Genomic DNA, 25,902 nt, shown 5'->3' with positions numbered 1-25,902 from the left:
TATCCATGAATGTTAAAGGCCTTACTAGCAATAGTAAGCGCAGATTAGTCCTAAAAGAATTTAGGAATCTGAAAGCAGATATGGTCTTTCTACAAGAGACACATTTTGACACCCAGAGCCCCCGAACACTTTCAGTGGGACTTACCCTATAGTATTCTACTCGCTTTTACCAGTAAAAAAAGGGGGGTTGTGATACTGATAAAACAGGGTATTCTGATCCAGCCACTGGAATTAAGAGGGATAAAGGAGGGAGGTTCCCGGTGGTCCACGGGCTCCTCTCAGGTCAACAGATTACGCTAGTAAATATTTACGCTTCCAATGAGGGTCAAATTGATTTTTTAAGGGAAACATTGGAATCAATGGGGGAAAGTAGCGATCAGCAACTGATCCTGGTTCCTGGTACCAGATCCAGACACGGACAAGTCCACTAACTAAGAACACAGACACTCCGCAATGACCTGCAGTGTAGCAAAGAAATTTAGACTGCTACGCAAAGAATTTGGACAATGGGATGCCTGGCGTGGAACACAAAGGACAGAGGAGGTATTCTTTTTACTCGCCCCCACATGACTCATATTCGAGAATTGATAATATATTTGTATCCCCAAGTATCTTGGAAGTATTGGTCCATTGTATGTATGCATGTCTTTACTTACATAGCGCCATTAATGTACATAGCGCTGTACATGTGACAATCATATAAATAACAAATAATACAAATATCATGGGAATGAGTGCTTCAGACATATAAAACATACAGAACACCTACAAGCTCAAATTGAACCCCCAAAATACCCACAACATATATATAAGCATATAAGTTTCACAGAGGAGTGCTACTGAGCATGGCAATATGTATTTAAAACTAGAGACATAACATAAAACACAGACAAAGCTCAGTGCACATCCAGAAAAACTTATATACGGTACAGTGCCTAAATATACATGTATAAATAACTAATAAATAAAATGGTCTTTTAGTTTAACATTTTGGCCAAATTGTTGTAAGCCCTTGAGCCAAACTTCACGGCAGACCACGTTATTTATTAGTTATTTATACATGTATATTTAGGCACTGTACCATATATAAGTTTTTCTGGATGTGCACTGAGCTTTGTCTGTGTTTTATGTTATGTCTCTGGTTTTAACTTCAGACATATAAGTAACATTTTGGAAGAGGAGTCCCTGTTCCGAAGAGCTTACCATCTAATTGGTAGGTAGGAAGAACGTACCGAGACAGAAGGAGGGCAATCTGGTAAGTGCGTCTGCAGAGGGCCAAGCTTTATGTATCCTGTGTTTAGTATTAGCCATGGTGCTACAGTACGCATATGCTTCTTTAAGCAAGTGTGTCTTAAGGTGGATCTTAAAGATGGATAGAGGGGGTGCTAGTCGGGTATCGAGGGGAAGGGCATTCCAGAGGTGTGGGTCAGTCAGTGAGAAACGTTTAAAGCGGGAGAGGGCTTTAGATACAAAGGGGGTAAAGAGAAGACATCCTTGAGCAGAACGCAAGAGTCGGGATGGTGCATAGCGAGAAATTAGAACTGATATATAGGGAGGGGCAGAAGAGTGTAATGCATTAAAAGTGAGGAGAACTGAGTGTGAGATGCGGGATTTGATAGGAAGCCAGGAGAGTGATTTCAGCAGGGGAGCAAAATCGAATTATGCAATTTAGCTGGAATCATAAACAACCAAGAGTAACCAGATCAATTATGTTGGAGTCTAAGGCTGCGCTTATAGTGCTGGCGACTCTTACGTCACACTGCGGTCACTGGAAAAATCAAATTGAAGTGACTTCCAGCAATCGCAACCAAGCTGTCGCGTTGCGCCTTCTATAAACGCATGCGACACCGCCATTACATTTGTTTTGACGCAACGTCGCTGTCACTATAAGCGCAGCCTTAGGAAAGAGGCGGTATGGCAGTACCAAGTATTTTAAAATATTATATAGCATCTCATTTGAGACAGATGGTATTCTGGCACTCCCCGGGAGGGATTTATGCTTGGGTAGATTTGGAGAGCTCGCTAAAAAGCCCAGTCGGTCTGCCTTTGCTATGGTCGAGCCTTGGGGTTGGTACTGGGAGTCACTAAGACCCGATGGTAATCGGATTCTCCCTTAAAATCTGGCAGATAGTAAAAAAGAAATATAAAGTTATGTCAACCCCATCCAGACTTACTCCCCTGTTTGGTAACCCAGGGTTCCTGCGGGATTCCAGGGTCAGGGTTTTGAAACCTGGAGACCAAGAGGGATTCTAGAGACGTTAGATCTATTAGAAAAAGACAAGCTGATGTCTTTTGAGGAATTGACTCGAAAATATGGTCTACCCCCCAACTAAGGTGTTAAAATATATGCAAGTCCGAGATTTTGTTCAGCAGGGTTTTTATGGGGAATTCCCCGGTTACACACGATTAGAAGATTTGTGCAAAACAAAAAAATACCAAAAGGGTATCTCATCTCTCTACCAGGGGTTAACCCCTCAAAAGGATACCCCGGACCATAAATATATGGATCAGTGGGCTCTGGACTACCAGACTGAAATAAAGAGAGGACTGGGCAGATATTTGGGACAATGCAGGCAAAACCTCTATATGTACAGTAATGAAGTAGAATATTTACAAAATGTTGCTGTGTTGGTATTACACCCCCAAGAGGTTAAAGCAAATGTTCCAGGAGGCTACTGATAGATGCTGGAGGGGTTGTGGGCAGATAGGGGATCTAGCACATATTTGGTGGTTCTGTCCAGTTATGCAGACATATTGGAGGACAGTTCTGAAATTGATAGAAGATGTGACGCGGATTAAAATGCTGCTACAGTAGATCCAGTTTTAATTATCCTGGCTAGATCAATGGATGATTTGAACCACTATACAGTCAAATTGATTATACATAGTTTAACGGCGGCTAGATGCACTGTAGCAGCAGTGTGGAAGAAAACACTTCCGCCCTGCAGAAGAGAGATAATTAGAAGGGTTAATGATGTCCAGCTAATGGACAGACTCACCTAATTTCTGAATCATACCACAAGATAAGGATATGATTGTAATAGAAAGGAAGATTTGGGAGTGAGGAAAATATAATATGTGGTTTATAAAATGATGTATGTGATTTAATGTGACTGTTGATGACTAAGAATTGTTACAAAATATTTGGTTGTTCCCCGCCCCCTTTCCCCCCCCTTCTTTACCTCTCCCCTCCCCATTTATATCTGAAAAATCTCAATAAAAATATAAAGAAAAAAAAACCTAGATTGAGAATGAGTCACATTGTGTGCTCATTTGCATGTCATTACCCAGAATTCCTGGCTGCAGTGGAAGCACTGTATGCTAAGAGATAAGGGTGAAAAGTATGGTTGCAGACCTGTCTGAGGCATGTGAATGCACCACAAGTGGTATTTTTATTTACTGTAATACAGTACAGCAAAGAATGAGCAAAATAGTATGTAGAGGTCTAGTTCAATAAATTACACTAGTGGTTTAGAAGACAGAGACTATTCACACGAGTGGTGCCAGTACATGCTTAACCCAGAGGTGGCAACCTCCAAGTGAGATTTCAGGGTTATGGATAGAATTGGGCCAGTTCAATGTAAAAGTACTGTTTTTTTTGTTTTTTTTTTAAATCTGTGAGACTTTACTCCACTGAAGTCTTTGAGACCACTTACGCCAAAAACATTTAAACTTACTCTAAATCAGTAAAACTGCTCAGTAAGAGTTGATATGTTTGCTAACACCAAACGCAGTTAAATGAATGATGCCCATGTTAAGAAGCAGAAAAGGAATAACAATTAACGTAATTATGACTTGCATAGCTAGGGTTGCTAGGTGTCCAGTATTGAACCGGACTGTCCTGTATTTGGGCACTCCAGTAAACAATTAGAGGTAATACTGTACATGTATTTGTCCGGTATTATCTCTCTGGACATAGTGATGTGACAAGCGTGGGTGGGGGAGGGGGTGGGACGCGGGATTTCCCAGAACATGGAGAGAGCTGGGCTGTTGCTAGGTGGCTGAGCAACTTCCTCCATCCTGATTGGCGGCGTTACCCAGCTGCAGCCAATAAGGAGGTGTCAGAAGCCTGGGGTGGGGCCAAGGAGAGCAAACAGCATGGAGCGGAGAGAGGTGAGAGGGCTGTGTGTGTGTGTGTGTCTCGAGTGCGTCAAACCTTTCACCCTGGTGTCCAGTATTTTTGGAGAAGCACTAGCAAACCCAGGCATAGCAAGTATAGTGCTCTCCTACAACTGCACATATCTCCCTGCTCCATCTCTTTAATGCACCTGCATAACCATAATCGCTTTATAGCTGTTTTTTTTCTCATTCCTTCTAAGAGCATTAGCAGTCCTGGCACGTATTGGAATAAGAAGCTTTAAAAGCCAGAGAAGTGGTTTTGCTGTGCATTCTGGGAAAACGTCTGCCGTACACAAAAAGGATTTAATTAACACAATAAAACTGCACCCACTCACTTCAGAGGCACTTCAATGAGCAGCGAAGAATTAACTCTTCTGCTCCCAAAGGGTCTTGCAATGCATTGCACAGAAATATGTAGAAGTGAAGGGTTTAGGAATATGCAATGCATAATGTGTATAGCTTTGAAATATGTATTACTTTGAGGCTCATTTTCATAATAAAGAACATATACATACAATCACAACATATTTGATCTATTTGCACTTTATTCTGTGCTGACATCAAAGTCATTGCTGTTCCTAGGGTTGCCAGGTGTCCGGTTTTCACCCGGACAGGCCGGTAATTCCAATGCCTGTCCGGTATAAAATTTGAGGTATTACCGGACACGTAGGGCGGGCGGAGGCAGTGAGAGGTCGGGACCGTGGCCCAGCAGAGCAAGGACTGGTGTGCTGTCCCTGATTGGAGGAGAGGACAGCCAACCAGAGGACAGCAGGGGCGGAGCACACACCCCGGCGGCCCAGAGACATGTTCCAGTGCTGTCAGCGGCCTGCCAGGAGATAAGGTAAGGACAAAATACAACGTGGGGGTTGCGGGGTATATTTTAAATGTATGGGGGGGGTATATTTCATATGTATATGGGTGGTGGGGGTATATTTTATATGAATTGGGGTTATATTTTATATGTATAGGGGTTAGTGGGGGCATTTTTTATATGTATTCGGGGGCATCCAGTATTTTTGGACAGTCCACATGGCAACACCAGCTGTTCCCCGTGCAGCCCTCAAATGCTTCAAGCAGGTACAGTACTGTACGTGTGCCTTTTTTCAGTGACAACACAAAGTGCTACATTTTAATTTAATAATGAACTATTGTACCCCACCCCCTATTATTCACGCTTTGGCAATACTGAAATGTTTTTTTGTAATGCCAATAAAGCTTATTTGATTGATTGGTTGATTTGAACTTCTTTCTTTCTTTTATATTTAGATTTTTCTAGATATATTGTTGTTATATTACTCCTTCAGTATAATGTTATTCCTATTTAGGTTCAGCTCTCTTTTAAATTACTTTATGTTTGTTCTCCTGTTACATACTGTACAAAGAAATTATACTATTTACTATTCTCTCCTATGGTGACTTATAAGATTTTGATAGTCACTGTATCTATTTGATCATAGATTGATATGTTATATACATTTATAGTAATTATGCTTTTTATACATTATATATATTATTTAGAGGTTTACTAGTAAAAGTAGATTCTATTATAATTATTATGATTTAATATATATAAAAAATAGAAATATTACTGTATGCTCATTTGCATGTCTTAGACAGGTCTGCAACCCCACCTTTCACCATTATCACCCAGCACACAGTACTTCCACTGCAGCAAGGGATTCTGGGAAATGACATGCAAATGAGCACACAGTGTCACCTTTTGCTTCAAAACCATTTTTAACATGGTTCCCTATAGGCTTAAGCTTGCTCATAGCACGTAAACCCACCCACATAACATATGGTTGCAGACCTGTCTAAGACATGCAAATGAATATACAGGAATATTTACAGTTGCTATATATATATATATATATATATTGTGACAAACGGCTTACTCCGGGGCTCCGTCGTTTGTCCGGGACTGTTTAGAACACGGTCTTTTAGGGTAGGTTAAATGATGAGGCGTCACGTACTGTTCCTTTAAACAGGCTATGCCTGGTTTATTCAGTCCCAGGCACTGAGACTGCCACAGTGCATACAACAGAAAACAGATCAAAACAAAAGCTGCTCACCTGAGCGATAACTTAACTTAGATATCCCTGACTCAGGGTTGGAAGTGGCTTTTCCACTTCCAACATCAAAACACGGTACTTTTGCAGTCTTACACAAATGAACAGAAAGATTGAACCTGTTTGGGGAAGAGGCTTCTCCCCTCTGTAGTTCAGCAGCCTTCCAGCCTCCTGGCTCTTGTGGGGAGACCAGAGCAAACAGGAAATCAGTCTTTCATACCTGATTCCTAATTAGCATGACAGGTGACAGAAATCAGGCAGCAGACAAACTCTGGTCTGGATCTCTCATCCCTCAGTTCCAGCGCTTGCCAAACTGTGGGATGGAGTGTATGTATTATAAGGCTGCACTCCCAGGCCAAACAGGATAGAAACTGTCTAGTATCCTGGGAGCCCTATATACGGAATTTATTACCATCCCCTGGTTTCTGTCCCATATCCTCCCCCCCAGCTCAGACCTCGAGGGATGAGCGACCATGGATATTAGGGAGTGCATCCTTGACAACCCGTCAGCATTGCCATGTTTGTGCCCTGACCTGTGTTCCACAGAAAATTTAAAGGGTTGTAGGCTTAGGAACCACCTGGTCACTCTAGCATTCTTTTCCCTGTTTTGACACATCCAGGTAAGGGGTGCATGATCTGTGACCAACCGGAATTTTCTCCCCAACAGGTAGTATTTGAGCGTCTCTACAGCCCACTTTATTGCGAGACACTCTTTCTCTACTATGGAGTAATTTTTCTCCTGGGGATTTAGTTTCCTACTTAAATAAAGGATGGGGTGCTCCTCACCTTGAGACTCCTGGGAGAGTACCGCCCCCAGCCCTACCTCAGATGCGTCGGTTTGGACTACGAACTCTTTGGAGAAGTCAGGTGTGACCAACACTGGTTGGGCACAGAGAGCTTCTTTCAGGCTTCTAAAGGCCTGTTCGGTTTCGGGGGACCACTTTACCATTAGCGGTCCTCTTGCTTTTGTGAGGTCAGTTAGTGGGGTTGCCTTAGTTGCAAAATTGGGAATAAACCTTCTATAGTACCCAATTAACCCCAAAAAGGTCCTTACTTGTTTTTTTGTAACTGGCCTTGGCCAATTTTGTATCGCCTCCACTTTGAGTGTTTGGGGTTTGAGTAAACCTCTGCCAATAGAATATCCCAGATACTTGGCCTCCTCCAGACCAATAGTGCATTTAGCGGGGTTAGCAGTTAGTCCAGCAGACCGGACTGCGTCAAGCACAGCTTGGACCTTTGGAAGGTGGGATTGCCAATCTTCACTATGGATTACCACATCATCCAGGTAGGCGGCAGCATACCGAGCATGTGGTTTTAAAATTTTATCCATCATTCTTTGGAATGTGGCGGGAGCTCCATGTAAGCCAAAAGGCAACACCTTATACTGAAAGAGGCCGTCTGGGGTTGAGAAGGCTGTCTTTTCTTTTGCCCTTTCTGTGAGGGGAACCTGCCAGTACCCTTTTGTTAGGTCTAGGGTTGTGAGATATCGGGCTTTGCCCAGTCTCTCTACAAGTTCATCTACCCTGGGCATAGGATAAGTATCAAATTTTGACACCGCGTTTAGTTTCCGGTAGTCATTACAAAACCTTGTTGTACCATCTGGCTTTGGGACTAAGACTATAGGGCTGTTCCACCCACTTTGGGATTCCTCAATTACACCTAGTTTTAGCATTTTTTTAACCTCTAAACTTATAGCCTTTCTTTTGGCCTCTGGGATTCGGTACGGTTTAAGGTTAACTCGGACCCCCGGTTCAGAGACTAGGTCATGTTCAATTACGCTAGTTCTACCTGGCCGTATAGAGAAGATTTCTTTGTTTCTTTTCACTAAATTCTGAACCTCTCGTTTCTGATGAACAGACAGGGTTTCAGCTATGCTAACCTCTGGGTCAGTTTCTTGATTCTCTGACGGACCTGGGGGTACTAGGGTTAACAAGACTTCTCTATCTTTCCAGGGTTTGAGTAGGTTTATATGGTAAATTTGCTCAGGTTTCCTCCTACCTGGCTGCCTTACCCTATAATTTACTTCTCCCACTCTTTCCAAGACCTCATATGGCCCATGCCATTTAGCAAGGAATTTACTCTCCACGGTGGGAACCAGAACTAGTACCCTATCACCTGGAGAAAAAATTCTGACCCTAGCACCCTTATTATATGTATTCCTCTGTGCTTCTTGAGCTTTCTCCATGTGTTCCCTCACTATGGGTAGGACTGCAGCAATGCGGTCCTGCATCTGGGCAACATGCTCTATTACACTTCTGTAAGGGGTAACCTCATGTTCCCAAGTCTCTTTGGCTATATCCAGTAAGCCCCTTGGGTGTCGGCCATACAATAGTTCAAACGGGGAGAAGCCTGTGGATGATTGGGGAACTTCCCTAATGGCAAATAACAGGTACGGTAACAAACAATCCCAGTTTTTCCCATCTTTATCAACCGCCCGCCGTAACATGCTCTTTAAGGTTTTATTGAACCTTTCCACTAAACCATCTGTTTGTGGATGATAGACTGAGGTTCTGAGATGCTTGATTTTTAGGAGTTTACATAGCTCTTTCGTTACTTGGGACATAAATGGTGTTCCCTGGTCAGATAGAATCTCTTTAGGAATCCCGACCCGGGAAAACAGAACTACTAACTCTTTTGCTATGTTTTTAGCTGAGGTGCTACGTAGGGGAACTGCCTCCGGATATCGGGTGGCATAATCTAATATTACCAATATATGCTGATGTCCCCTAGCAGACTTTATTAGGGGTCCTACTAGATCCATAGCAATCCGGTCAAATGGTACCTCTATTATGGGAAGGGGTACCAATGGGCTGCGGTACGCCTTGAACGGGGCGGTGATCTGACATTCTGGGCATGAGGAACAATAATTCGTAATTTCTGCCAGAACCCCAGGCCAATAGAAGCTTCGGAGAACCTTTTCTTTTGTCTTTTCCACCCCTAGGTGTCCCCCCAATGGATGACTATGTGCGAGGTGTAATACTACGTTACGGAATGTCCGTGGTACCAACAATTGTTTAGTTGTAACTGATTTCCTTTTATCAACCCGATATACTAGGTCGTTCTCTACCTCGAAGTAGGGGTAAGCAAGTGACCTATCTGGTTGGCCAGGAGTACTATTCTGGTCCCGTATATTTCCCCTTGCTACCGCTAATGTGGGGTCCTCCCACTGGGCCTTCTTAAAACTCCCAGGACTGACCTCTAGGTCAGCGAGGGTCTTATCCGGTTCTGGGGTGGTAAGTGTCTGCTCAACATCTTGATTTGGGGTATTCCCTACCAAAGTAGTGATGGGGAAGGGAATTTTACAGCACTCCTCCTTTTCCCCCTTCTTATTTGGGCCCTCGTCAACCTCCATTTCTGAAAAAGGGAAAGGATTTGTTTCTTCTAATACTTCGTTATGGTCCGCTATTGAACTCTGGGCGCTATTCTGAGCGGGGGACCACATTTTTAGAAAATGGGGAAAGTCAGTCCCTATTAACACATCATGTGCCAGTTTGGGTACAATACCCACCTTGAAATCTAAAGAACCAAACTCTGTTTCAAAAAAAACATCAACAGTGGAATATTCATGATTATCCCCATGTATACAACAAATTGCCACTCTTTGTGAACTGTTTCCCTGTTTCTTCTTAATGGGCAAGAGGTATTCGGACACTAGTGTGACCATGCTCCCAGAGTCAAGAAGTGCCCGAACCCTCTTACCATTAACCTTTACAAATGCCCACAGATGGTTATTCAAGGGGTCCTCTGGGCTAGGGCCCATACATTGGGACAACAGCGAATAAGGTTCCACGCTGTTGCATTGCATGGGCTCATCATTTAGTGGGCAGATTTTTGCTGTGTGGCCCCTCTCATGACAATTTACACATTTAGGTACATAGTCTGTGTCCCACTTAGAGCCTTTTCCCGGCTCCCCATGTTGGCTATTGCCCTTAGTGTGCGAACCACTGTTGCTGGTGCTGCGTGAAGGTGGTCGCCGCTCTTCAGCGCCCCTTAACCCCGGTACCCTTTTACCGTCTCTGGAAGAGTCCTGGAACCTCGGGTAGTGGGGTTGCTCCACGACTGTGGGTTGCGGGTGCTCTTCTGCTGCATTGTACCTTTCTACGAGGGCCACAAGCTCATCCGCATTGTGGGGGTCACTCCGACTGACCCAACGGCGTAAGGCAGAGGGAAGTTTCCTCAAGAACTGGTCCATGACCAACCGTTCCACGATGTGGCTGGCTGAGTTGATCTCGGGTTGTAGCCACTTCCGGGCGAGGTGGATGAGGTCATACATCTGGCTTCGGGTGGCTTTATCCATCGTGAAGGACCATGCGTGAAACCTTTGGGCGCGAACAGCCGTGGTTACGCCGAGGCGGGCGAGGATCTCGAACTTCAATTTTGCATAGACGTTAGCTTCGGCTGGCTCTAGATCAAAGTAAGCCTTCTGGGGTTCGCCGCTTAGGAAGGGTGCGATTAGACCAGCCCACTCAGCTTCTGGCCATCCCTCTCTCTGTGCCGTGCGTTCAAACGTGAGAAGATAGGCTTCCACATCATCCGAGGGTCCCATCTTCTGAAGGTAGTGGCTTGCCCTGGTCATTTTCGGAACTGGGGCTGCCGCTGCCAGTGGAAGGTTACTGATAGTCCCACTCAGGATCTCGAGTTCCTGCTGTAAGCCCTGAGCGAACCGCTGTTGCTCCTCTCTCAGCAAGCGGTTTGTCTCTTGCTGGTTTGCATTCGCGTTTTGCAGGGCTTCATTCGTCTGTTGCTGGTTTGCATTCGCCTGTTGCTGGTTGGCATTCGCCTGTTGCTGGTTGGCATTAATCTCTTGCTGGGCTATTAGCAGCTGTTGCTGGGCTGCATTCGTCTGCTGCTGGTTTGCATTAGTTTCTTGCTGGGCTATTAACAGCTGTTGCTGGGTTTCATTCACGTCTTTCTGGGCAGCGACATTGCGTACCAGCGCACCCACCACGTCTTCCATCTTCTTTGCAGAGGATGAAAAAACTTTTTTTTTTTTTTTTTTTTTCAAAGTTCTTCAACCCGCAGACCCCCTAGTGCTCTGCCCGCATTCTCCACCATATGTGACAAACGGCTTACTCCGGGGCTCCGTCGTTTGTCCGGGACTGTTTAGAACACGGTCTTTTAGGGTAGGTTAAATGATGAGGCGTCACGTACTGTTCCTTTAAACAGGCTATGCCTGGTTTATTCAGTCCCAGGCACTGAGACTGCCACAGTGCATACAACAGAAAACAGATCAAAACAAAAGCTGCTCACCTGAGCGATAACTTAACTTAGATATCCCTGACTCAGGGTTGGAAGTGGCTTTTCCACTTCCAACATCAAAACACGGTACTTTTGCAGTCTTACACAAATGAACAGAAAGATTGAACCTGTTTGGGGAAGAGGCTTCTCCCCTCTGTAGTTCAGCAGCCTTCCAGCCTCCTGGCTCTTGTGGGGAGACCAGAGCAAACAGGAAATCAGTCTTTCATACCTGATTCCTAATTAGCATGACAGGTGACAGAAATCAGGCAGCAGACAAACTCTGGTCTGGATCTCTCATCCCTCAGTTCCAGCGCTTGCCAAACTGTGGGATGGAGTGTATGTATTATAAGGCTGCACTCCCAGGCCAAACAGGATAGAAACTGTCTAGTATCCTGGGAGCCCTATATACGGAATTTATTACCATCCCCTGGTTTCTGTCACAACACACACACACACACACACACACACATATATACAGTGACATAGTCCAAAGATGTTAGGCAGCTTTCTGCCCCGTTTTAGGTCAGAAAGTGCAGGAATAGTGCAAAATTATTCGTTCCACAGCTTCACATTTACTCAGGCTGGTGGATGGAAAATCCAGACCACCGTTTACAACGTGTCTAGTTCTCCCTCACCTGCTCTTCTAATCACTAGAACAGGTATTTAGAGCAGAGAGGGTTGCTTTTCAGTCTCTCTCTTCTTAGAGCCTGGAGGCCGGGGGTATCGCTGCTCCCCTGTATCCAGTTCGGGGAGGACGCCCCTTCAAGTATTGCAGTACCAGAGGATTTGCCTGGACACTTGGGACCGAGTTCCCACCACGAACAGATAAGACAAACAAATGTTTATTGCTGCATCTAAAAGACTGTATGCTGTATCTAGTGATCCTAAATGAGAGGGCATTGTTTTAAGCTGGGGAACCAGGTTAGTTGGCCCAGCAGCAGTTAGAGAGGCTGATTCTGCTGTGTAGTTAGATCCCTGAATGGGATAGGATTTATTTATATGATTTATTTTTGTTTCTTAAAGTGACAGTGTGTGAAATATTATAACAGTGATATGAGTAAACCGCTGCAGGTTCATGTCTGAGTGCCTCCTGCCTACAACTGTTAAAGCTGCAGTCCCTTACTCGGATGAAAATAAAGCAGGCAGAAGCCTGAGTTAAACAATGTAATGCTTTGTATGATCAGGTTATCCGTATAATTAACCCTAGAAGACTGTGTCGGGAAGATCCCAGACAGACGTCAGCGCTACAAAAGAGGGGCGTTTGTCACATATGGTGGAGAATGAGGGTCGACACTAAAAGGTCTGTGGGTTTGCAAATAAATGTGGGGTTTTAAAATGGCCGCCCAGACGAAGTAAAAGTACAGATGCTATGAGTGAAGTCTGTCCCACTGTGTATAACCAGTTGTGCTTCCAGCATACACAGAGAATGTGCGAAGTGTGGATGCAATACCACCCTGAACCCAAACAGAAAACCAAAATGTTTTGCTGAAGAAAGTGAAAATGGCATTTAGCAAGTGATGAGTGCCAAGTTGTCCCTGTCGGGTTTCTAAAATGGCCGACGTGAAATGTTTGTTATGTAATGTACATAACTATGAAAAACAGTGTCCCTTCAGGCCATAAGATGATGATGATGATGATGACGACGACTCATATGTGGCCCCAGGAAGAGAGCCGTACCCACAGATTAATTTAGTATGCTGGGCCTGCCACGAAGTAGGTCACATGGAAGATGTGTGTCCCAAAATTTTCAAAGACAAACAGCTGTAAAAGCAAGCAACGCCCTGTGAGTGCAAGCAAGATGTGGAAGCTGATACCAGTGAGTGTGTGCCCAGTACTACTGATATCTCTGGAGCTAATAAAGCAAAAAGAAAGAAGAAGAAAAAGAAAACTGTTCCTCAAGTCACCGCGGAAGTGACCGAGCCACTTGAACCTGCGCTGTCAGGACATGCATCAGAAAGGCGCCGAGATGTGCTGCAGACCGGAGTGACAGGCAAAATTGTCATGGGAACAGTGGCAAAGGAAATGGAGGAGCAAAGGGATGCTGAATCCTTGATCCAGGATAAAGAGGCTTTAATTTCTGCACTCCAAGCTGCCCGTCACGATTATGAAGTCTTGTGGCAGGGATTGTAACAAGGAGCGAGAAGTGAACGCCGAGTTACAGAGGTGTATACTTCCAGCTTTACAAGACTACGCGGCTTTAAAGGAAACCCATGAGATTGCCCTGAGTGATTTAGAGACTGTAAAGCGAGAAAATGAGAGTCTGAAAATGAAAAATTCAGATTTGACTGACCAAGCAGAAAAAGTGAAGAAACAGTTGACTCAGGAAAAGTTAGAAGTGCAGGAAGCACTACAGAATGCATTGATGCACACTCAGAGTCGGCACCAGGAAGAGATAGAGGCTCTGAGAACAGAATTGCGAGATGTACGCACAAAACAGAATTATCTCGTGGAGGCACTTAACATATTGAAAAGGGAGAAAAGCATTCGAATAATTCAGAAGCACTGCAAAGCTCTTGTCCAGGGAAGAAGGGAAAGAGAAAATTATCGGCGTAAACGGGCCGCAACTATCATCCTACAGGCTGCCTACAGAGGGATGAAAATTTGTCAGTTTAATCGCCGGAATAAAGCAGCCTGTGTTCTTCAATCATTCTACCGGGTCCACATGGTATGAAACAGGTTCCTCATTATGAAAGGAGCAACTATAAAAATTCAGTCTCTGACTAGGATGACACAGAACAGGGTGCATTATCAAACCCTGAGAAATGCGTCACTGGTTATCCAGCGGTACTTCCGCCTGAATAAATGTAGGCCTCAGGAAAGAGAGACCCAAGACTACATGCTTGCTAACTGCAAAGAAAAAATGCCACAGGGTACAGCCGGAGTTAGTGAGAGCCCCATCAAGGTGAAGGTGCTCCAGGTAATTAGTGCTTCATCTTCTAAGTACCATATAATTGCCACAACGGGAAAATCCCAAATCTCTGAGAGTGAAGATGGCCGTGAGAAAATACATGGCAGTAAGAAGTACCATAAAGGTTCAAAGGTTGCAAAGCAAAAGCGACGAAGGTCAACGCTGGTCTTGAATTTTTCCAGATCTCGCCACTCTGGGCCACAATATAAAGACAAAGACTATCCGGCCCCAGAAGCTAAAGAGATAATCCGACCATGTGCAAGAAACAGAAAGCGTTAACATGAACTCTGAGGATATAATGGACTGGAAGTCAAGAAAACTAGACTCCTGGAACTAGATTCCACATTTCTCTGTCTCCCTTTGCAGCTCATGGGATTCATTTCTCCCTAGTTCAGCTGCCTGCTATTTTCCCTGTCCCAGCAGCTAGCTGCATGTGAAAAGGCAACATTATTGTTACATGTTGTTTACACAGCCCTAGTCAGTGTTGGTTGCCTGCAATCTCCTATTCTCCTGGCTGAGAGTGGGCTATTCCTACCCCCCTGTCCTTGCTGACAGTTAGTATAGTCTCACTTCCCTTCTAGTGTGACCCTTGCTCCTCACTTCCTTTTCACCCTGGACTCTGAGTGAGTACCTGCCTGCTATTTGCCCCAGCAAGGCCTTTCTGTTTTACACTGCCTTATCTTGATACACTGCACTTCAGACAGAGAAGCACTCTCTACCCACACTACATCTGCAAGTACCCTTTTTTCCTGTGATTTTCCCTCAATAAAACTAAGAAAGACAAAAGGACTTGTTGTGCTTGGAAGAGGGAAGGCATGAGTTAAGCTTACTGGAATCATTCATACATCATTCATGACCCTGGTTCCAGGAAAGGAACTAACCAATTGGGTTACACGTGCGGACTACTGTATGTCACAGACAGTTTACCCTTGCAACATAATTCACTACTAAAGTTATGCTATATTAGGCCTCTACAATAAGCATTTTGTAAATATTGCAATGTTGTATTGTTTCTCTGCGTTGAAAATGTAGCTAAACTACAAATTACTATACAGGGTTGATGGCCCTTTTGGTTGCTAGAAATATATTTTTGAAAAGAGTTCCCTAATAGAGGGCAACAAAATATGTTTGCTAGGTATAGTCTCTTATGATGAAACCTATTGTCCCTAATTGCTGTGAAAAAGGTTCATATTCGTGTCATGTGAATGCTAAATGATGTACTGGGGAGTTAAATCAAGTATTTCAGGTAGGACGCTCACCCCAGAGAGGTCCATGGCCGCTCACCCCAGTAGGTATGAGCTGGGGAGGGGGATATGTGACATAGTCCAAAGATATTAGGCAGCTTTCTGCCCGGTTTTAGGTCAGAAAGTGCAGGAATAGTGCAAAATTATCCGTTCCACAGCTTCACATTTACTCAGGCTGGTGGATGGAAAATCCAGACCACAGTTTACAGTTCTCCCTCACCTGCTCTCCTAATCACTAGAACAGGTATTTAGAGCAGAGAGGGTTGCTTTTCAGTCTCTCTCTTCTTAGAGCCTGGAGGCTGGGGGTATCTCTGCTCCCCTGCATCCAGTTCGGGGAGGACGCCCCTTCAAGTATCGCAGTACCAGAGGATTTGCCTGGACACTTGGGACCGAGTTCCCACCACGAACAGATTGCTGTATCTAAAAGACTGTATGCTGTATCTAGTGATCCTAAATGAGAGGGCATTGTTTTAAGCTGGGGAACCAGGTTAGTTGGCCCAGCAGCAGTTAGAGAGGCTGATTCTGCTGTGTAGTTAGATCCCTGAATGGGATAGGATTTATTTATATGATTTATTTTTGTTTCTTAAAGTGACAGTGTGTGAAATATTATAACAGTGATATGAGTAAACCGCTGCAGGTTCATGTCTGAGTGCCTCCTGCCTACAACTGTTAAAGCTGCAGTCCCTTACTCGGATGAAAATAAAGCAGGCAGAAGCCTGAATTAAACAATGTAATGCTTTGTATGATCCGGTTATCCGTATAATTAACCCTAGAAGACTGTGTCGGGAAGATACCAGACAGACGTCAGCGCTATAAAAGAGGGGCGTTTGTCACAATATACATATATATATATATATATATATATATATATATATATATTTATACACACACAGAAAGACAGAGAAATCCCAACACAAGCACTCTGATCATGTAAAGTAATAATAACCAAAAAAGTTTATTTTGTCATGGACTGAAGCAACAACGAAAACAAGGTGAAAAATAACATGCAATAAAAACAACACAAGGCAAACAGGGAAAATACAGTGTGGAGCTCTTAACCTCGCAGAATGTGTGAAAAAGGAACCCTTAACACAGTGGAGATGCACAGGTCTTGAATGAGTAAAAAAAGAAAAGCAAATGTGTGATGCTCAGAAAAAAAAACCTATATTATGGTACCAAAGGAAACCACAATAATGATTCACACATATGTAACGGGTATTCCCTCTATCCCAATCACAAATAACGTGTGTGTGGGTGGAAACCTATGTGTTACCAGTTGTGGTGCAGTAAACCTGTCAGGCTCACAGGAGGTCTGAGCCTGGGGTGAATCCTCTGGAACGTTCTCGGTTTCAGCGCCTCCACCTGTGTAGGGTTCTAGGGATGTAGAAGGTTGCCTACACAGGACCCGCATATACAATAACCACATACACAGGAATGTATATAACCACTTTATATATATGCAGGCAATAACACACACATAACATTCCCCATAGGGAGTAACTCCACAGTCACCGTGTATCCCCACACTGTGTCCACAGCCCAACCCCTTTGCCCCGTGGTCAGCACTGCCACTATGTGTAGTTGTGATATGTTAGGATACGTTGGTGCACAGAGGAAGATACCTGCCGAGCGCTCTTGCACTCGGGCCTGCAAGCAACTTCGAAAAGGATCTGCCGCTTGGTGATCCCGTCTGATCTGATGTTGCCTCGCACAGGGCCCGCCAGGTGCGATCCCACCCTGGAGATAGTCTCTGTCTCTTTCTCTGGGGCTACAGACTTGAGCCCAAGTCTCTTCACGGGGAGCGCAGCGTCCGCTGTGTCCCTATCTAACACTAGTACTACTGTGACAGGGTCCCTAACCTAGGGCCTGTACCTGTAGCACCACAAGCTGGGGAGTGAAGACCTATCTGGGGCCTAGGGGGTTACTGGCCTAATCCGTTCCCCTAGCTCTTCTCAGTCCTGACTGCTAACTAATACTCCCAGCACCTGAAGCAACCCACTGCACTAACTGTACCTGCAGCAACGCACTGCAACCATCGCACTGCAACCTGCTTGGTACCTGCAGCAAATGGCTGCACACACACTATGCCTTCTTGTCAGCACTCACAGCACTGACAGCCGTGACACTGACAAGGCTGCACCTCACAGGCACCTAAGGGCAGGGTCCCTAACCTAGGGGCCTTCCCTATGAACTTACCCACTAACCTAGTGGGGAGTGGGGCCTACCTGGGGCCTGGGGTTTCTCTGGCCTAGTACAGCAGAGCCCTGCTCTGTGTACACTACCTTCCCCAATCTCTTCCTGGATCCAACTGACAAAAACCCTGTCTGCACACAACATTGTTGCAACTCTGCAGCATGAGAATCTGCCAGCTCTATTGGCTTCAATGCTGCCTGTGACGAGGGTGAAAGTGCAGTCCCCAGAGGCTGCTGGGAATTGTAGCCCTTGGCACAGCTCTTTCCTATGGGGACCGCGTGCGCGATCTTTACTGCGCATGTGCGATGCTGTAATGGCCGCCGCTACGCTTAACTGCGCCTGCACAACCTCCCAGAGCTCCGGCACACTGGCGATGGCCACCGCTACCCTGGCCAACCTCTGTGCATTGCGCGAACCTCGCGCCGCAACCAAGATGGCGGTGCCCACCAGGAGAAGTCGCCGTCCCCTTCCCCCACTGCCACAGGGGTAAGGCAAGGGGCAAAGGAAGATCAGGGGAACCGGGGGTGACCCCCTTACATATACTTGATTGAAGAATCCTATAATAAGCACTCCCTGGTGGAAGAATAAGGGATATAAACCCAAGACATATAGAATAATCACAGCTCCATAATAATCCGACTAGTGGACTAGGGTCCCCACAAACACTGTAGTAAGAGACCTCACAATAAAGTGACCTAGTATAATATATCGGAATGGAGAATGTGCAGGTGAAAGAAATAACTCACTCTGAGTAGAATATGTCATCCAGATTGTTCAATCTTCATCCACAGTAGGGGGTGTGCTTCCGTTTTTTCAGTGTGCTGACAAGAGAAACAGTAGGAAAAAGCAGGTACCAATAACACAGGAACAAAATGTTGAAGGAAATCCAAGGGAGCGGGTGCCCATTAAAAATGTATTTAATGGATTCTTACAAAGATAACAGCAGCATTACGGGGTACAGAGCCCTCCACCAAGCTTGAAACGCGTTGGTGGGGGGCTCTGTTCCCCGTAATGCTGCTGTTATCTTTGTAAGAATCCATTAAATACATTTTTAATGGGCACACGCTCCCTTGGATTTCCTTCAACATTTTGTTCCTGTGTTATTGGTTCCTGCTTTTTCTTACTGTTTCTCTCGAATGAGTAGAAGTTACTCTTTGATAAAGCGCCTCCACGGCGGGAAACGTGTCAGAGTATTTTTTAAGATGTGTGTCTTTCTTTTGGCACAAATGCCCAATAAATAGTTAATTAATTTGTTTGCCTCCATCCCTTTTTCACTTTGCAGTGCTCTACTTGCTACTTTTTTTTTATTTTTGATTTGAACTTAAAAGAACTGTTCAATTCAGTTACAGTTAGGGTGACCGGATGTCCCGATTTTTCCGGGATAGTCCCGTTTTTTTCTCTCCTGTCCCGGTTGCCGGGCCGTCCCGGTAATGTCCCGGATTTTCTCCCTGGTCCCGTTTTTTGTGTCGGCGGCGGCAGGTAAGTATTTTCATTGTTCTGGGCTGCAGGGGATTGGATGGAATGCTGGGGGCGGGGCTTTAGAATACCGGGCCGCAGGGGAATGGATGGGATGCCGGGGGTGGGGCTTTGGGAAAAAAAAGCAGTCGCAGGGGCGACCACGTGGCTTCCCGCTCTCCCCTGCCTTCCCTCCCCCCGGCTCCTCTTCCCTCGGCCCCCCGGTTCTGCCTCCCTCCAGCTCCTCGGTCCTCCTTCTGGTTCCCGGCATTCCTTCCCCAGGCAGCACTCCTTCATAGGCACCCCGGCACTCCCTCCCCCCGGCTCTCCCTCGGCACCCCAGTTATGCCTCCCTCCGGCTCCCTGGCTCCTCCTCCCTCGGCACTCTGGTTCTGCCTCCCTCCAGCTCCCCGGCCCTCCCTCTGGATCCTCAGCCCTCCTTCCGGTTCCCGGCACTCCTTCCCCACACACCCCGGCTCGCTCTCCCCACCCAGAGCCAGCTCACAGCCGCTCGCTAGCAGTGCGGCACCTGCTGCAAGTGAGCATGTGCCGCCTCCGCCGAACCCGCAGCTACCTGAGGTAGGATACATATGGGGGGAGATGGGAGATGGGAGATGCAGAGGGGGGGCGGAAGAGAGATGGGAGATGCAGAGGGGGGGTGGAAGAGAGATGGGAGATGCAGAGGGGGGGCAGAAGACAGATGGGAGATGCAGGGGGGAGAGAGAGATGGGAGGTGCAGGGGAGGAGAGAGAGATGGGAGATGCAGGGGGGAGAGATGGCAGATGCAGGGGGGGAGAGAGAGTTGGGAGATGCAGGGGGAAGAGAGAGATGGGAGATGCAAGGGGGGGGGGAAGAGATGGGCGGTGAAAGGGGGGGGAGAGAGAGAGATGGGAGATGCAAGGGGGGAGAGATGGGAGGTGCAGGTTGGAGAGATGGGAGGTGCAGGGGGGGAGAGATGGGAGGTGAAGGGGAGGGAGAGATGGGAGATGCAGGGGGGGAGAGATGGGAGGTGAAGGGGAGGGAGAGATGGGAGATGCAGGGGGGGAGAGAGATGGGAGATGCAGGGGGGGAGGGAGAGATGGGAGATGCAGGGGGAGAGAGAGAGAGAGAGAGATGGGAGATGCAGGGGGGAGAGAGAGAGATGGGAGATGCAGGGAGGGAGAGAGAGAGATGGGAGATGCAGGGGGTGGGTATATGGGGATAATGATGATGATTTTACCTGTGCGGCCCAATTTTTTAAAATATGTATGGGGGGTGGGGATCTTTTAAAAATGTATTGGGGCGGCGGGGGTCATTTTAATATGTATTGGCGGTGCGGGTATTTTTATTATGTATTGCGGGGTTGGGTTTGTATTTTGTGGGGGGGTTGAGTGAGCAAAGTGGGGTAATTGATGGAAGGTAGGGGCAAGTGAGAGGAGAGAGGGGGAGTGAGTGAGGAAAAGAGGGAGTAAAACAGGGGAGATAAATACATGTGAGTGGGGAGGGGGGGAGAGTGAGTGAGACGGAGGGGAGAAATTTATGGGTAGAGGATGGGAAATAGAGGGGGTTCGTGAGGTGTGAAATTAACCTAAGGCCGTGCTTATAGTGCGCGCGATGGATGCCGAAAATTGTCATTCGCTTTCCGGCGACGTTGCGGGCGACCAGGTCTTTGTTTGGTTCAGAGGCTGTCACATGTGGCGACAGCCGCTGAAAAATCTAATTTGACCGGCTTCAGAAATTCGTGGCAGCTGCAATACATTTGTTTTGTCGCGTCGCCGGCACTATACGCGCAGCCTAAGGCCGCACTTATAGTGCCGGCGATGCTGACGTCATGCTGTGGTCATTGGAAAAATCAAATTGAAGTGACTTCCAGCGACTTGCAAGTTGACATGACAACGAGACGCATTACGTGACGAGGCATCATGTGATGCCACATTGTCATGGCAACATGTCTCCGCTCGTTGTCATGGCAAAGGGGGCTGTGACGTGATGTACATTGTTTTATAAATAATTTATTTATGTGTCCCGGTTTTTCATTTTGAAAATCTGGTCACCCTACTTACAGTAACTGTGACAACACCACTAAAATCAAAAGTGTTTTAGTGTTTCAAAACCTAAGATTACAATACCGTGATCGGTTTAGTGCAAGCCCCAGCAGTTAGAACGTCCGGTGTTCTGCGGCCAGGGCTCAAGATGGCCCCCCCCCCCACTCTTGTTCCACATTGAAAGGTAGGGTCCATTGGGGATACACACGACAGAGAGAGACACAGCATGGAGGAGAGAGAGAAAGTTTTTTTTTTTTTTTTTTTTATATTATCTCCAAGGAGCTAATTTTAAATTTCATCAAAATGCCTTGGTCCATTTAATGTATGCCTTCCTAAAACATGCCGCTGGAAAACATTCCTAGAGTCATAGCACATTCATAGCTCATTCATTCATCTGTGACACTTAATTGCTCAGTCGATAAAGTTCTTCTCTTTTAAAGCTTTTTTGTGCCAGAAAAGTGTGCTCAACAAAGCAATTTAATGGCCCTTTAAACTACAAAGTGTGACAGCACCTGATCAGAACTGTCACGCTGTATAGAAAAAAGGCCAATGTGTTGCAGGTTACATCAGTACTGAAAGCTCGTTACATGGATATTTACTCTGTGAAAAAAAAGACACACACATGCGCACTTCTATCAGTTTGGGCATGAGGACGCTCTGTAGTATAAGCGATATACCTTGTTGCTGTTACGTGTGTCTTCCTGCCTGGGTTTTTTATTTAATGATAGATATATATCTATCATTATACATATATAGTATAAGCAAGAGCCAGCACTCTCCTATTACATATGGTATAATTGCCTGGGGCCTGTCCCTTAAAGATAAATAGGAAATACGTTACCATATGAGGACTGATAAAGTAGAGACAGCATACAATAGATAAGTTGCAAAAAAGATTATATTAGATGGCCGCCCGCTATCCACTCCAGCATAGTTTTAGGACGGCAGCATATATTAGTATTCCTATACTTCTCGACTATTCGGACACTGCCAGTAGCAGTGCGCATGCGCAAAGACGGGTGCCATGACTCCCAGGGATGCCGATTAAGACACATGGGCCCTTCTGGACACCGGTGAGGAATTTCCAAAATGGCCACCTGTCTGTGATTAGGAGACCTTATGTTACACACACATGTTTTTGGTTGTCTTGATTGTTTGTGGGGTGGGGTCACTGGGGACTATACATATATATATATATATACATACACACACACACACACACACACACACACACACACACACACACACACACACACACACACACACATTCGCTTGTTGGTAGCACTATATACACATCCCATTGATAAAGACCCCTCTGCGGGGTCGAAACATTGGTTGTCTGTGATGTTTATGCTGTTCAAGCTAATATAATCTTTTTTGCAACTTATCTACTGTGTGTTGTCTCTACTTTATCAGTCCTCAGATGGTAATGTATTTTCTATATACATATATACTGTACATACATAAACACACGCAAAATTATATTCACTCACCTCATGGCGAAACACAAAACCGGAAATGCCTGCAATCAGTTCAGCCAAGAAAACCAGGGATAAAAACATAGCATACTGAAAGAGAGAAATGGAAAAAAAAACACAAAACACGGATTGTCATTGAACTTGAAACTGTTGAATATGGGAAATAGATCTCCTTAACTGAGGCATTAGTATACATACTGTAGGGAAGAAGAAGTATTAGGCCATTGCATTTCAATTTGCTCATTATGACTGTTATACGTTATGGCTTCTTCTGTAAAATATAACATTGACCAGTATTAGTAAAGTGAAAAGGTCGCTGTATTAAGGCACCCAAGAAAATGAAGCCACTTTCTAAAATGTGAAACCTAAAATTAATCTTTTAAGACCAGGGTCCATAGTTAATATGCTGTGCTGGGCTCCCAGGGCTGGAGAATATTTTTGTCCCGTTGACCTGCACATACTGTAGCTGATCTCTTTTCTAACTCCGGTAAGATGACTTCAGAAATTAATGAAATGGGCTCTTAAATATCAGCCATCATGGCTAAGATCACAACTAGCTTAGTAGTTCCCAAAACATCTACTGGCAAAGGGTACACAGCAATTGGTCCACCTGTGCTTACAAGGATTGGGCACAACTGGCAATGGTAGAGTGTAAAAAGAAAGTTCTGATGGTAGCTGAGAGTAGTTTGGCTTAGAAAAACAGAACAATGTCAAGTGTACCAAAGACTCATGAACGTATTTGTTTGGTATAGAACAATATACAATGCAGTCGTGATCACTTTCCAATTTTGTTTCAGAGCATTTTTACTATTTTATCTGTTTCCGTAACCATGCAACTCATGGTTAAAATGTGTTAAAATGGTATGTTAATTTGAAGTGGGAGAAAACAGTTGAACTAGACTCCCTATGACAAAAATAATTGCTTTTTTTATGCCCTTTGGTATTTATGTTAACAGAGGACATGCCTGCTAAAGGTCACTTAATGAATTAGCCAAGGGCAAGCTCCTTGTAATCTCGGGACAAGTCTAATTTGTTAGGTAAAGAGAATGTATTGGTTAGCGATTTTACACTTATTGGATAACTGATGTGGCCAATGTTACGTTTGTATTGGCAAACCAAACAATACATGAGACAGTTTGTACTACAATTACTTACAGGAGTTCCTCTGTAACATGAATGCCCTTTAATACTCCTCCATGAAGTGATAGAGACATAAATTACACCCTTGACCGGGCACATATGCAACAAAAATGAACTAAAGGATATCACACACTTCTATTATGTTGCAATAGTTCCATTTATTATCCCCCCAAAAGGCAACTATTTATAGAAACCCCAACATAACACAATATTGTGGGCATCTACTGTCCCTTTATTTAGTTTCCATAAATATGTGTTGAATGCTCTAACATTAACTTATGAAAAGCAGAAGAGTGGGTGATCCTCCAATTCATCTATCCCACAGACAATGTTTCTGTCACCAGGCAAAAGCTGCATCAGATACTGTAGGTGGAAACTCGAGTTCAAGGGTCACCACCAGGGTAGGTTTTATTGATTGAGCCACCTGTGTTGAAGCAGGGATATCATTAAAACCTGACCTGTTGGTGGCCCTTGAGGACTGGAGTTCCTGCTGTAGGGGAAAATAACAATTCACTTTTTTTGTGATGCTAAGGGAATAATAGGCAATATTGTTTACAACTAATTAAAGTTTGGATCCTCCATCCTCTTGCCATTTGAATTTCCTGGGAGCTCTAAAGAGTGCATGCTGTAACTAAACTTAGCAGGCCACACGGCCCAGAGAAACAAATAAAACATTGGAACACCTATGTTCATTATATGCAGTTGTAATCTGTATCACCCCAAAAAGCCAACTCGGTAATGGAATTAAAAAAAGGTGAACTTACTAATTTCAGCATCCATGGGCTACCACGACAAGTGGCGAAGCAACCAAACAGTCCGAAGACGATGATTGTGGTGCCGGTTCCAATGAGCACATAGGGAGCATTGGTGGAGTTTTCAGCAATGAGAGAGATGTATGTGCCTAAGGTGAGTTTCCCCCACACGCCAACGGCTAGCAGAATAACACCTGTGATCTGAAAGACCATAAAAAAATAGAGACTAATGAGATGGAAAATATACATACACGTGCTAACAATGTAGTTCTATATAACTTGTTTTAACACCTTGATGTATGCCACACTTAATACAAACTTTGCTTGGAATCAATAAGACAGTTATAGTATAATTACAGTAATGCACCACAAAGCCCCAAGTTGTTGAATGATATATATATATATATATAAATGAGTTCTCCAGTATTCGGTGATACCTTTTTTATTGGACTAACAATTTATGTCATAGGACAAGCTTTCGAGAGTTATCCTCTCTTCTTCAGGTCAAGCAATACTGATATACAAATGAATCTATGGCTAAAACAGTGTGGAGAGAGGAAAATATATATATATATATATATATATATATATATATATATAGACAGCACTCTGGTAAGTTTGATCACAAGTTTTTGTATTGAAAAAGACACATAAACCGACGTTTCGGTCCCCGTCGGTTTATGTGTCTTTTTCAATACAAAAACTTGTGATCAAATTTACCAGAGTGCTGTCTCCTGATCTCGTGCTTCAAACAGTATCGTATGGTTTATTATTGCTTTATGGGACAAGCACCCAATTTTTTCTACTTGCAAGTGGAGTGCCGGCTGCTTCTGTGGATTATATATATATATATATATATATATATATATATATATATATATATATATATATATAAAATCAAAAAATAAATAGATGATACTGTTTTGTGGCTAACGAAATACACTGATCTCTTCTTCCGGCGATGTTACAATGAATGAAGCAAGCAAAGGGTATACTTAAAAACAGTGTCTCTTGGAATGTTATCTGTGCATGTCCTTCCCCCGGTGTGGATGGGATTTATTGCTAGAGGTGTTAAATGGTTCCTGAAAGTAAGTGATGTAAGAGTGTGTGTGTATATCTGTGTGAATATAAATGAATGGAGAGCCCACAGTATATACAGTGCTATACAAAAGGGTGTGTGGAGTGGGAGTTAATATAAATGGTGTGGGTGTGGAAATGTGAGAAATAGTAGCATAACTAAAAGTGTGTGTGGATACTATGTGGTCCCTATTGGTGTGTAGGA

General features: G+C 44.7%; 1 protein-coding gene across 1 annotated transcript in view; it reads right to left on the bottom strand.

Annotated features, from left to right (window-relative positions):
• Window positions 1–25,902, bottom strand: part of TSPAN7 (tetraspanin 7) — a 494,015-nt gene that overhangs the window by 150,679 nt on the left and 317,434 nt on the right. The window contains exons 2-3 of the mRNA XM_075589681.1: window positions 24,633–24,821; window positions 22,744–22,818 (exon numbers count right to left, since the gene is read on the bottom strand). Of these exons, the coding sequence (XP_075445796.1) occupies window positions 22,744–22,818; window positions 24,633–24,821 (264 nt within the window). The remainder of the gene's footprint in view (window positions 1–22,743; window positions 22,819–24,632; window positions 24,822–25,902) is intronic.

The sequence above is a fragment of the Ascaphus truei genome, chromosome 3 (genome assembly GCF_040206685.1).
Source record: "Ascaphus truei isolate aAscTru1 chromosome 3, aAscTru1.hap1, whole genome shotgun sequence".
NCBI lineage: Eukaryota > Metazoa > Chordata > Amphibia > Anura > Ascaphidae > Ascaphus > Ascaphus truei.
This window is presented reverse-complemented; position numbering and strand designations above follow the sequence as displayed.